This window comes from Mixophyes fleayi, chromosome 6, assembly GCF_038048845.1.
Source record: "Mixophyes fleayi isolate aMixFle1 chromosome 6, aMixFle1.hap1, whole genome shotgun sequence".
In the NCBI taxonomy this organism is placed as follows: domain Eukaryota; kingdom Metazoa; phylum Chordata; class Amphibia; order Anura; family Limnodynastidae; genus Mixophyes; species Mixophyes fleayi.
In genome coordinates this window covers 136,449,190-136,463,095 of record NC_134407.1, presented here as the reverse complement: position 1 = coordinate 136,463,095, position 13,906 = coordinate 136,449,190, and the positions used below count along the sequence as shown (strand labels likewise).

General features: G+C 40.1%; 1 protein-coding gene across 2 annotated transcripts in view; it reads right to left on the bottom strand.

The window, feature by feature from the left end:
• The window catches only part of CASS4 (Cas scaffold protein family member 4), an 87,315-nt gene that overhangs the window by 8,051 nt on the left and 65,358 nt on the right, over window positions 1-13,906 (bottom strand). For both annotated transcript variants that reach the window (XM_075176478.1, XM_075176480.1), the window contains 3 exons: window positions 4,854-5,279; window positions 1,200-1,310; window positions 38-181 (listed from right to left, as the gene is read on the bottom strand). In XM_075176478.1, coding sequence (XP_075032579.1) covers window positions 38-181; window positions 1,200-1,310; window positions 4,854-5,279 — 681 coding nt within the window. The remainder of the gene's footprint in view (window positions 1-37; window positions 182-1,199; window positions 1,311-4,853; window positions 5,280-13,906) is intronic.

Here is a 13,906-nt window from a genome sequence, read left to right as displayed (position 1 = left end):
AAACTATATACAATTATTTTTGTGATTATAAACTTACATTTGAAGCTTTGGGGCCCTTGGGGTTGATCCTTTCTGGAGTATCTGGGCTGGACGGGATGTCGTAGATCTGCTGTTGCTGGATGTGCTCATTTGATGAGATAAGTGGAGAGCGACCATTGACTGGAGATGGGGTTGTACCTCTCTAAATAAAAATATGTAAAAAATTGTTACAGGACCTATTGCTGTTATTGACATGACGGACAAACAAAATATACATTTTAAACAAGAAGATAAATATTTTAAGGAAATATGAAAACCTTCTACCATCTCCCTCTACCATCGACATGTGCTGGAATTTTGTGGTGCCCTATATATAAACTTGAATAATAATAATAATCTCTATCACCAGAAAAAAAGGCATATGTTTGCTGGAACAATATCAAATTTAAGATTACTTATTGTAAATATGTCTTAGGCTATGAAAAATATTAAAATCCATTAACTGGCTTTTATTAAGTAGAGCTAAACCAAATACGTTGCATGTATGAACGTTATTTTCTGTAGATGTGCATTTGGCACCAAAGTTTTCCTACATTGGTGTGACAGAAGCCTCGCATCACTGTGCTGATGATTGACCCTGCAGCTTCCACTATCTAAGTTTGGGGCCTCCTGCTTGCCTGCAGTCCCCTTCTCACATCATGACACTGTCCCTGTCACATGCAACCCTTATATAGTCACAAGAGTCACTGCCTCCCACAAGATCAGCTCACTCATCTCCTACAATAATCTGTGCTACTGTGAACATTATGATAATCTAATTGGTTACAGGTTGCTCTATTCCCCCACCCAGTAGCAGAAGATGAAGATTGAATACAAATTTCATGTAACAGGAATGTATTCAAACATGGGAGCAGCCATGATGAGTCACTGAAAGTGACTGTGTTGTTTACAGTGAAACCAAACAAAAATCTACAACAATGGGGTTGTCTTTTTATTTTAAAACCCTTTCATATAACCATGAAAAAAAACTGAAAAATATACATATTTTATTTATGCAGGTCAGTGGCCTTGGAAAGTGGGATGGGCTTTCACAGTAAATATGGCAGTATTCAATTGTCAGCTTCTGAATTATATTTTCTATGTGAACCCTGCCAATTTTTGAAGCATTCTACACAGTGGCTCTTGTCCTGTGATACAAATAGACTTCTACTGTGTCCTACCTGGGAGATGAACGGTAAATTCAGCTTTGAAGGTGGGACATCATACAACTCCGACTGGGTTACACTGGTAGCATTTGAGGCCCGTGAAGCTCTTGGGAGGGTGAACAAATGCTACATGGAAGGAAATCAATCATAAATTATGTATAGATATTTGTTAGTGCATTGCATAATTGTTTTTCTTAAATACAAGTAGATACAGCCAATATTAATTAATTAATATCAGCACCTCTGAACTTTGTTGGCATACTGGCACAATCTTTTTATGTTTACTGAACAGTTTTCTACAATGTGACTGCAATAGGGGAAACCACGTCTGAGTTACCATGGTAATGACTTGGAATGGCCCTACACAATACCAGATGTGAGCATCATTTTAGAAATTGACAGTTTTTATAGTCCAGAAACGTTAGTAAATCTAGTTAAGACCTGTAGTGGATATGCTTTTTTTACATGATACTCTTACTTTTGTGTAATTGCACCCAGGTTTATTGTTTGTTAAGCACATGACTTTGCAGGCTACATGACCTTTATTCTAGTATATTAATACACTGTATTCTTATGTATATTGATTGACTGCTTCCTATGTGTAGGCTGCAGGCACACTTTAAAGTACTTCAGTCCAAGTTTTTTTATCTTCTCATCAGTTGAGCAGATTTGTTTGGGAATTCCATCCTTGTATCGGCTACACTTTCGGAAAAGGCAGTAAAAACAAATTTAGTAAACAGTCGGATTCTGGTCCTATTGCTAGGATTGCAAAGAGGGTTAAACATCCATCTCTGCACAAGAGGAAAACAATTTCTATAAATAAAACATTTTGCTGACTGACAAAAACAGTGACAGTAGGCTCTCCACACAGTGAATATGGGGTGGAGCGATATACACACTCTTTTTGGCTCAAGCAGGGACATTGCCCAGCTGCTTGCAACAGCTGAATATGTTGAGAGCTTAAGCGTTTATGTTGTACAGTATCCCAGAGGGTGATTTAAAGGAAGACCACTTACAAATTTGTATTTACCAACGAACACTGCATTTTCTTTTTGTGGCACTGGCTCTGTAACTGTTTTCATTGCATTTCATTTAAAAGGGCATTGTAGCAAAAATTACTTAATTTTATGATGTGCATGGATAAGTAAGACAAAGATACTCACTGATACTTCGTTGGTGACCTAACTTGTTGGACAGTGGATTGGAACACAGATCCTCTAAGCTCTTGTTAAACTGACACTAAATCACTATGTTGATCCTACTAAACAGGAAGTCTAGTTACTCTAGTATTGTTCATGATAATTTGGCCAGTAGGGGCACTGTCCTGCTTTTGTCATGGAGTGTAATGCCATGTTTTCTGTTATGGCGCGTTTCTTTTTAACTTGAATAATGTAGTAATTTTCATTTATGTTAATAAATGCAAATATGCAGATTTTATTATGCCTGTACTAGGCATTAACATGGATTTTTGAGTGTCTATTTTTTTTAAATGGTGGCTGAGGCTAACTTTGTTCTCTGTTGCAGAACTACAACCCTCACCATGCTGTACCGGTTGTAAGTGTTAGTGAGGTAAACAAAGGACAAGATTCTCAGTTGTAAAACTAAAATTACATTAAGGGATATTTTAATACAACTTGAGGGGCCTATTTATTATTAAGTGTTCCATCACGGTGATAAATCTGATTCCTTTTTTTTTTTTATCGCTACTTATCGCAGAGATAAAAAAATCAGTTATCACCGTAATGTAACAAAAAAACTATTGCTGGGGTAGCTTTGCAATACTGGCCTGGAATGGTATGGGTTAACTTATTGCTTTGTCAGGTCCTTTGCTGGCTCACACATACACAGTGAACTAGAAGCCCAGATTTAGGCTTGATTTCCACTAATGACAAATGAAATAAATGTTTAAAAATAGATTGAATTTATCTTAAAAATTAAAACAAAATATTAATCAATATCATTACATTTAAAGGATGTTTTATTCTCAGAATAAAGCATTTTTTTTAAAAATGATTTTATTTTGTTATCGCAACCTTAGGATTTTTAAATAGGCTTAGCATGCACATCTTACCACTGGAAGAGTTACTACTGGTATTAGCAATGCTATCACTGACGGTAACTCTTTTTACATATTGGACAATGCAATAATGAGCCTAAAACCCACTGATGCTTTGTAGCAACCAGGCACTGACGGAACCAGTACAAGTATGGTTACCATGAACTACAAGCTCCTAAGGAATTTACAGATTTTTGCTACTGGAAATCCACTTGGGTTGATCATATGGCTAAAATTATTTTTTATTGAAGGACTTTCATTTCATGAAAACAGAAGCATTATAGTAATATAACATCATGTCACATCGCTTTCTCCATTCTCTCCCAAATTCTCCTCACCCTTATAACCACTGCATGCACACCTCTACATCACCTCTTCAACCTGTCTTGCACATTCCCATACTCCTTTAAGCACGCACCCATCTCACCAATCTTAAAGGAAACATCTCTTGACCCAGGCTTTCAATGCCATCTATCTATCTACCTACTTATTTTCTTGCCTTTGCATCCAAACTTCTTGAGAGACTTGTGTACTGCTTCTTATCTCTCCTTCTCTCCTCTCGCACCTTTATGACTCTGTAATCATGATTCCATTGAGAGATTGCCCTCACAAAACTGACTTCTCCGTACTCACCCTCCTGTTCCTCTCTGCTGCTTTTGACAAGGTTAAATGCCCTCCTCCTATGAACTCTTCACTCCATTGGCTTTTGTGTCACAGTTCTGTCCTGGTTCACTTCCTACCTATCAAAATGCTCCTACAGCCTACATATGGCACATCCTTTAGTCCACTCCCAATAGATGTTGGGGTTCCACAAGGCTTTGCTCTCAGGGCTCTGCTTCTACACTATGTACTTCTCTCCTTAGTGGACCATCTGTAAACTAACAACACCCACATTTAACAATTCTCTACTATCTACACATGGATGTCATAATACTACCTAAAGCTCAACATGTCCAAAACAGATCTTATTATCTTCTCTCCCAGAATTGCCACAACCCCTCAAATCTCCCTCACCATCAACAAATCCACAATTTTCTGCTGGCTTGGTGTCATTTTTGACTTTGCTCTCTCCCTTACACCACATATACAGTCTTTCTCCTAGCCCTGTCACCTCCAGCTTCAAAATAATAACACAAATATGACCTGTTCTTAACAAAGATGCAACCAAAACTGTTATCTATTATCTCATCACTTCCTTTCCTAGCTACTGCAACCTCCTCCTATCTGGCTTTCCCCTCACCTATGTAACTCTGCTTCAATCCGCTCTAAAGACTAACTTTCCTCTTTCACTGCTCCACATCTCCTGTACTACTAATGCTACCATGTCCTGGGTTAAAGTACTTTGTATTTCTGCAACTGGTCCTGCAATATAGAACACTATTTAGTCCAGCTAAACCTTGCACTCCGTTCCAGATCATTCTGTTGTGCCTGCTTGGAGTTCCAGCTTCTTGGTTCTAACCTTTTTCAAGTCCAAGCTAGTTTCTCTGCTGCTAGTGGATTTCCTTGTCTTGCCTGGCTGTAAGCTCGCTTATGACTGTGGCACCTCACAAATCAATCACAATAATAATTACTTTAATCTTTGTAAATTGATGACATTTTAGATAAATATTTACCTGGTTGGAAGAGCTCTTGGCTTTGTCGCGGAAGATCTGTGCAGGTGATGAAATGGGAGTCTGGTAGATGTCCCCTGGAGTAGGTTGTGGTGTTGGTGGCGTTATATACAGACTGTCCATCTGCTCGTACATGGATACAGCCTCCGTCTTAGGAGCTGAGGGCACTTGGTAGATGTTCTGCAACCTCTGCTGCTTTCCGAGAGAATTGTAGTTGGACTGTGTAAGTGGGGAGTCATTCTGAGTTATGGTAAACAGCTGCAGTCGGTTGGCTGGGGCAAGACCTTGACGCCCATGCAGATAGCATCGCCACCAGCCCTCGCTGCCAAAGACGTTTTGTTCTAGCACGGTGAGAATATCACCTTTACGGAAGGCCAGCTCATCAGAGCACTCTGCTTTGTTGTCGTACAGTGCTTTAGCCAACATGTTCTGTGAAAGAAACATTTAATGGAGTTATTTGAAAATATTAACATATAGGACATATAATACTCAGAAAAAAAATACATAGTACGTCTACAAACTTAATAAGAGAAGTAATTTTGAACCAAAGAGAACTTTGAACATCAGTTCTCCAATCCCAGCACAAAGTTGTAAGCACTAAAGAGGATTTTCTTTGTTTTTATAGTGTTTTTCCATGCTCTTCATAACTTACACGAATAACCAAAGTTCCATTCTGTGTGGTGACCTTCTAATTTATCCTAGCCTTAATTCCAGTGACAAAATAATGATACGACAGTATCTGGGAGGCACCACTCTTGCTAAACATCGTCAGATGCCCATAATTGAGCAGAATCAGCAGTCTTAGCCTAACTGCTGAGCATTTAGATCTATGTTCAGTTTCACACATATTAGGCACAATAAGTGAGATCAGGTGATCAATGACATGTTGAATTAATCTGGCCTCCTTTTTGGCCATATGGGCAGCAATTTGCAATCTGAAATAACCGAAATGCCTTTAGAATCGCCGTGTGTATTTTTATTCTATCAGCCTATTCATAGTAGTAGTGGGCATTACAGACTACAGTGTGAAATAGTGAAAAGCATCAGCAAGAGCTAATAACAAAGTTCATACTGGAAACATGTACAGAACCAGTTAATTCCAGTAGATACATATTGTACTCTTCACAGGAGGCTGCCCCAAAAATCTAATATGAAAAATAAAACCAAAATATAGGCTCATGTTATTAATATATGCTAAGACACCATGTGTTTCTGGACAGAACAGTATGTTAAATGAAAGCAGACATGCATTATACAGGCATGTGAAGCTGCATGCAATCAACCTCATGCTTTGAAGAAATAAATAATTATTAACAGAACCTGTACCAAGTGACAGGGCTATTTTCTGGCCAAAAGCCCGCATTAACATCCCGCACCATAAATTTATGACCTTTCAAGCCTTTACATTTTACAGAACTTTTAGAGTCCGCATAGACTGTTTTATGGCCTATAATTTCTACAAGTGTCTAGATGACAGACCATACTCTCTGTGATGTCTACAAAAGGGAATGTATTTCCTATTTTAAGTATTTGGATCTTGTAGGAGCCTTCATGCTAATTACATATCATAATATGGGTCAAACGGTATTGCAAAAGCAATTTGGTATGCATGCAGTCCTTATTATCAGCCTGCGGAGGTCTGGCAACGCTGCTATATGTGATGGTTTTTAGTGCAAATAAGCTCAATTTTAAGTAACGTGTAGATTTTGCACATGAAGATGGTGCAGCCTTCTTAAAACTCAGTCCCATGGACTCAATTTAATAAAGTTTCTCTCTATTCTTAGTCTGACCTCAATTTTGCTGTTGTATCCTTCAAAGAATTGTATTTACACTGATATTGTGTTGCCCGAGAGGCCCCCTTACCCTCTATTTATTTCCCTTCTCGTTGATCTAAGAAAATGGAGCCTCCACAAGTGCAAAGTTTTGTATTTTCTGACTGGAGAAGATGTGGGGCAATTCTTCATGAGTACAAAAGTGAGATTTTGAAGAATGAGTTTAAAGGGGTGAAGAAGGTGCATATTAAGCTGCACTATCACCTAAAGTGGTGAACATTTTATTTCCTCGGTACACAGGATACAGCAGCACATGTTGGTGGTTCCAGGCAATGTATGCAAATTTATCTAGTAGTATAGAATGCAGTAAAATTATATAACATTTTGAGATAGGAAAGTCAGTACTTCATACTTGCCCATTCTCCCGGAATGTCCTGGAGACTCCCGAATTCCGGGTAGGTCTCCATGACTCCCAGGAGAGCAGGCCATTCACCCATATCATGCAGGACAGGGCCCTTGATGACACGATTTGCTGCGTCCCGCTCTCCTCCAATTCACCTCCCGGAGGGGATGTATCTAAAGTTGGCAAGTATGCAGTACTTTTATCTGGCAAAGAAATTTGTTATCTGAAAATGTTATATTGCCTAATCCTGTGTTAGAAGGTTTTAGGCGGAGGAATTCGATGTTGGTACACCCGAAATAATAAAACATTGCATGTGGAAGGCAGGGAAAGATCCACGAGATGGATGCCAGCATCTTTGTATGTTTTTGAAAAAAATTCAATCACCACTTTAAAATTATGTGAGCGGGAGGAATAAGAAGAAGCCACATTGTCAGCTATTGCAGCTTCTTTTTCGGCCAACACCCACCCCTCTTTGCAGTGTCACACAGTCCAGATTTTTGAGCGGGGTTAGACGAACAACAGAGCTCCAGGTAAAAAGGTGGCATGGAGAAGGCTCCAGACATGGGAAGCAGCTACTCAGCTCCAGGTGGTAATGGCGCTTTAAGGGGCCTTTATTTTTATAGTCGGGAGTCTCTGCAAATGTAGATGGTGGAAAACAGCCTATATTCAATAGGAGACTTTTTGCACTTTATAGACGCACTTTACATGGGAAAGCAAATGTAATAAAAAAAAATAAAAACACACAAAAGTGATATATGCAATAATAAAAATCCCAATGTCCCCTCATGTTTATCATTAATTTAAGACATGAAGCAGGCTCGACCGGGTACCATTATAAGAGAAAACTGAAAATATGAAATTAATAAAGGAGGTGGTTCAAAAATGATAAGAGGTTGGACTTGTAAGTGATGTTCATACTGTTTCAACCATTCCAATGGGATCTACAATCCAGCAAAAATAGGTACATATTGATTTTCCAATGTCTGTTGCCATAACCATATTAAGAGTGTACACCTATGTATGCACCAGGCAGACAAAATAGCATTTCTGCACAATGAAAAGAATGATGCATATTCAAAAATGATGGTTTTAGTGTTTTTTTTTTTATACTATATTATATATATGTTTCCAGTTGTTTTAGAAAAATTAACAGAAACTATGTTACTCTGGCATTCTTAGCTACAGGTCAGCCTCCCTCTGTGTGTTATGATAGATATCTATGGTAAGATCCAGAAGTAGGTTTACTGAGGCTATGACAACTACATCCCACGCTAAATTCCACATTTTTTGCTTGTTATGCAACCATTGAAATCCACATTGCAGATATTCCAGTGGTATTTTCCATATTAGTTGCCACTAAAGGGTTACATTACAATAGATAAATGTAAAAAAAATACTGTTTTGAGGAAGCTTCTCATACTTCCGTCTTTTCTGTCTACACTGCCCGCACCATGTGCAAGTTCTTTATTGCCAAATGCAATTATGAGATGCAGCACAGCTGCTGGGACTATAAAGCCGCAATGACCGGCAAGGTTCCCAAGAGTAACAGTTTCTCATGATGCGAAGCTCATAGATTACAAACGGGTCCAAAGCTCCAGTGTTGTGTGTCTTTCTGCAGGGTAAATAGAAGTACAGGGGATAATTACCTATGTAAAAAGGGAACAATGTTTGGTATGGCTGTTGTTACTGCTTTTGCAAAAATGTATGTAAATATTCTTATATCACAAGAGCGTGTTCACACTAACAATAATCATCTGTTTTACAAGCAATGTGGTCAGGACGGTCTGACCATGTTTCTGCCACTTATAAAGCGCACAATGGCCTAGTGACCATTGGTTCCTATGATTAGCATGTATCCCATTTACACTACAGGACACCCAAAGGACCAGCAGAAATGTGCCTTGCAAGTGGTAGTGATGCTGTCAGTGCACTGCCTGTAAAGAGGATAATAAATCCTACTTTGAACATGCCATAACAAGAGTTTAACAAAAAGTCTAGACAAATTTTTTTTTTCTAGATCAACCCCTTCCACTGCCATTTGCCAGAGCCACAGGAAACACATAATTCCCAAGATACTGCAGCTATCCAGTCACTTTTTTTGTTTGTTTATAATTAGCACTGAATAGTGAATTCATGTAACGTTCTCCAAGTTTTATATCAAACAACTTTATTTCTAAATGTTTTTTAATTTGTGTTGGTGAGTTAGTATGTCCAACACCACCAAAGTCTCAACTCAGTGGTGGAGCGTTGGAAAGGCTGAGAAAGTTTTTACATGTATGTTTTCTAATTAACAGGGAATTTTTTTACCCTCCCCAAAAAAAACTGAAAGTTGTTTTCGGATACTCGGGAGGTAACTCGAAACCCTTATATTTTTATCCTGAGCATTTGCTTTAAAGAGCAGCTGGTTAATAAGAAAAATGAATATGTCAGCTCAGCTGATAACATGGTGTGTGCTTCACTAGAGGAGGCTCTGAACAATGGCCCTTTCATAGAGACAAGACATCATCTACAGGTCCTGGAGCCACAGCTGTCAGATACACACAGCAACAGTCCTGTCGATCTTGTGCCTGTCATTACGTACACTGCACTGTTTACTGCTGTGACACTGACAAAACTCTTGCGACATGCACTTATCTGTATAATAAACACTCAAAAATAAAAATATACGTGTTCTGTTCAGTGCCTTAGACAATACACAAAATAATTTGCTTACAAATGTGTGTTTTCCTAGCCTATTATCTGATAGATATGTCTAGGTGATGTGTCTAATTCCCAAACAATGTCACCGGTCACTGATAAATTGATAGGCTGCTTCTCATGAGTAGTGCGCAGAGCCCACTAAATGGCTACCATGTGAAGGTGACAGGTACACCTTAATTCAGAAGTGTCAAACTTGCAGCCCAAATGCATATTTATTGTGGCCCCGTCAGGGCCCAGAACAAAAATAATTCATTAGGTGGGTGGAGGCAATACGTGATCCATATTGCGTCATCACGCCTCTGTCCACCCAGCATCATCATACACGTCCCCACCCACCTTGTAGAAGAATTGGCTGCTCATCTGTGAGGTTCCTCTAATCTGGGAGTCTCCCACCCTCTAATCTGGGAGTCTCCCAGACATTTTGTGAGAGTGGGCAACTATGCCATAAGTAAGCATTAATGCGGTTAGTTAGGGTTGGGCACATATGTGTCCAAAACAGATATAAAATGTGGGCTACAAAAATTGCACGTTTTGAGGTGCACATATCTTAAGATAACATTTAAATGTGTGCGGATGAAGATACATTTAAAGTGCATCTAGATATCCTTTAAGCATGTCAAGCAGAATAATCAATTTGATGGTAATGAAAAACATTTTAATGTGTGAAAAAAGGTACAGTTTAAAAAATGCACCCCCCCCCCCCAATGTGATCGAAGCACCAGCATTCATAGCCTGAGCTGCTTACAATAATGCAGGAGGAACAGCACTAGGTTGTGTCAGGCAGGACTGGTCACACTATAACATGGAAACCCACAGAGTGGGATGCTGCCGCAAAGGGGCTGAATTCCCTAGGGGAATCATGCCCGCCAAAAAAGCAGGCCCTCCTAGGAAGACATAAACTGCTTGGATATGCTAACACTAGTAGAACTGCAAGAGCCAGCATACCAATGGCTAAAGCTGGGTACACACTGAAGAATTCTTTCGACCAACGTGCTATTTCAAACGATTATACCTACGACTGAAGGTCCGATCAGTCTGGCGATTCATGCATACACACTGACACGATTTACCTTCAGATCTGTGCTCTTCATCTGGTCCTTTATCTGGTCCTCTAGTCCAGAGAATGACAGCACAATATTCATTCATTCACTACTGTCACATTGTCACACTGACTAAAACTGCCTTTTATAGCTATCCACATGTCCTAACGAATTTCGTTAGCATCTGTGTCTCTGAAACTAAATATTCTGTCTCAGAACGAACAAATGAATTATTCCTTCTACAGCACTCTCTGCATTTATTCACTCTGACATCCATCGCTAACATCGGCTGAAAAGAGCCCGACTCTGTAAATCCTATGGAGATCGTCAGCATGAGTGCATACACACTACATGATCATTAGGTGATTGATCGGAAAATATTAAACGGTACGACCAACCAAATGAAACAATAATCGGCACTTTGGGCCGACTTTAGATGATCGTGTCACTATACACACTCACACGATATCTGACCAAACGGTAGGAAGTCGGCTGATTTGTCCAATTATTGGACAAAATCCTGTAGTGTGTACCCAGCTTAACACAGCATGCTGGTGCTTGTAGAACAAAAAGCCAGTGTGTCATGACATCCAAAGCCAAAGTGTGTCATGACACGTTCCGTGACATGACCCTGGAACGTGTAGTGTCACATACAAAAATTACTGTAAAAAAACAGACATGGTGAGGCCTGTCAGCTAACCAATACACAGCGGCTTCCCTTTGATTGGTAAGTTCATGAAAAAGCCATTTTGATTGATTAGTTGCGGCTACAGCCTCACTATATTAATGAGGTTTATTGATAAAATGTACATAGTTCATTAATCAGTATAAATCAGTAGGTAATTCATTAGTGTCACATCTAGATTAGGACAAGTCTGTTCGGATTACTTATTTGTCATTCCATTAGACTACTGCAGGAAAAACAATTACCATTGGATTTTTAAATGGACAAACAATGATGCTGGGTGATTGTATTTAATTACATTTTATTGGTATGGCTAACAGTATTATCATGAGCTTGTAGAACCAGTAGAAGAGGTCTTCACCTATAGCAGCCGCCTTTCCCGTAGAGCTGGTTATGCTCACAGGTACTCAGATGCCCCCAGGAATTACACTCAAAATAGTACAAGCTTATGAACATACTGCCGCCCGAGATAGTGGGAGATGGTAGAAGCAGAGTGAGGGACAAGCCAAAGGTCTAGGGTCTGAAGCAGGATACGTGGTCAGGTACAGGCAGATAGGGCTGGCAGCGATCAAAGGAGGTTTGGGTCACAAAGCAGAGGTCAGGGCAACAAGCAAACAATCAAGGTCCAGGTTCCAGGCAGAAGGTCAAAAATGGTAGTCAATCCAAAAGTTCCTGCAAACAGCACAGGAGCAGGCAAGCAGACAGGATACTGAGCGCTATAACGGGCAGGGAGGCTAAGCCCTCCCTGCATTAAATACTCATGCTGCCCAATGGAGATGCAGGTTCCTACCTGCACTAAATCAGCCCAGGAGGCAGAGTTATTATTAAATACACTGTAATAATACAGTCACTGTGACAATATCACTTGACTGTGGATGATAGGCAGATGATAGACTGATGTTGATGCCCAGGTGTGTGCAGAAAAATCTCCAAAATTGAGTGATAAATTGAAAACCGCGGTCAGAGACAATATCTTCAGGCACACCGTGGAGACGGAAGACATGGCGGATGAACAATGATGCCAGGGTTTGAGCATTCGGTAGCTCTGCCAAAGGAATGAAATGGGCCATTTTTCTAAATCTATCTACCACCACCAAAATAGTATTGTGACCGGATGGCCAGGGTAGATCCACTATGAAGTCCATTGAAAGATGTGACCAAGGTTTAGTTGGAGCATACAAAGGTATAAGATGACCCGACGGGTAGCTTCTGGCAGACTTGTTTCTGGCACAATCCTTACAGGAGAGAACGAAATCTCTAACATCAGAGGACAAGGTGGGCCACCAAACAGTATGCAAGAGAACTTTAGTGGTCTTGAAGATGCCTGGATGTCCAGCAATTTTATTTTCATGGGTTTCAGACAAAACAGCCTTCCTGAGATGGACAAAAGCCTTCCTGAGATGGCCTGGTACAAACAACTTGTCCAAAGGAGTCTCTGGAGGGAGAAATTCTTTGGAACTGACTGAGAGCAGCCCCTAGATCCTGGGTCAACCCTGCATGGATAGAAGCTGGATGAATAATATGGAGAGGAACAGTGGGTGGAGTGTGAGAGGAAATAAAACTTCGGGAGAGAGCATCCGCTTTAATATTTTTGGAGCCAAGTCTGTAGGAAATAAACTTGAAGCGGGTGAAAAACAATGCCCAGCGTGCTTGTCTGTAATTTAAGCGTTTGGCGGATTCAATAAATAACAGGTTTTTGTGATCCGTAAGCACAGAGATGACATGAACAGCTCCTTTTAGCCAATGTCGCCATTCTTCAAATGCCCACTTTATAGCTAAGAGTTCACAATTGTCAACGTCATAATTACCCTCAGCAGATGAGAATATCCGTGAAAAGTAGGCACATGGGTGTAGTTTGTGGTCTTGAGGATCCTTCTGGGACAGCACAGCACCCGCACCTATATCAGAGGCATCCACTTCAATGAAGAAAGGTAATTCAGGATTGGGGTGTCTTGAGACTGGAGCAGAGGATAAAGCTGTCTTCAGAGCTTCAAAGGAGGCTATGGCATCTGAGGTCCAGTTGGTGGCATCAGCCCCTTTACGGGTTAAAGCAGTAAAAGGAGCTACACGGTCTGAGAAGGAATGGATGAATCTCCGATAATAATTTGCAAAGCCCAGAAATCTTTGGATGGCCTTCAGATTGGTTGGGCGCACCCATTCTAAGATCGCTTGAACCTTGCTAGGATCCATTAAGAATCCATCTGGGGAAATAATATATCCGATAAATGAGACCTTCAGGACCTCAAATTCACACTTGTCTAGTTTGGCAAATAGTTGATGCTGCCGAAGTTTAAGGAGGACGTGTTTCACATGAAGACGGTGCTGATCCAAGGACGGAAAATAAGGTATCATCCAGGTATACCATGACAAAAGTGGCATAGGAATTCTCTAAGGACTTCATTAATTAGGTCCTGAAAGACAGCGGGCACGTTGCATAAACCAAAAGGCATGACAAT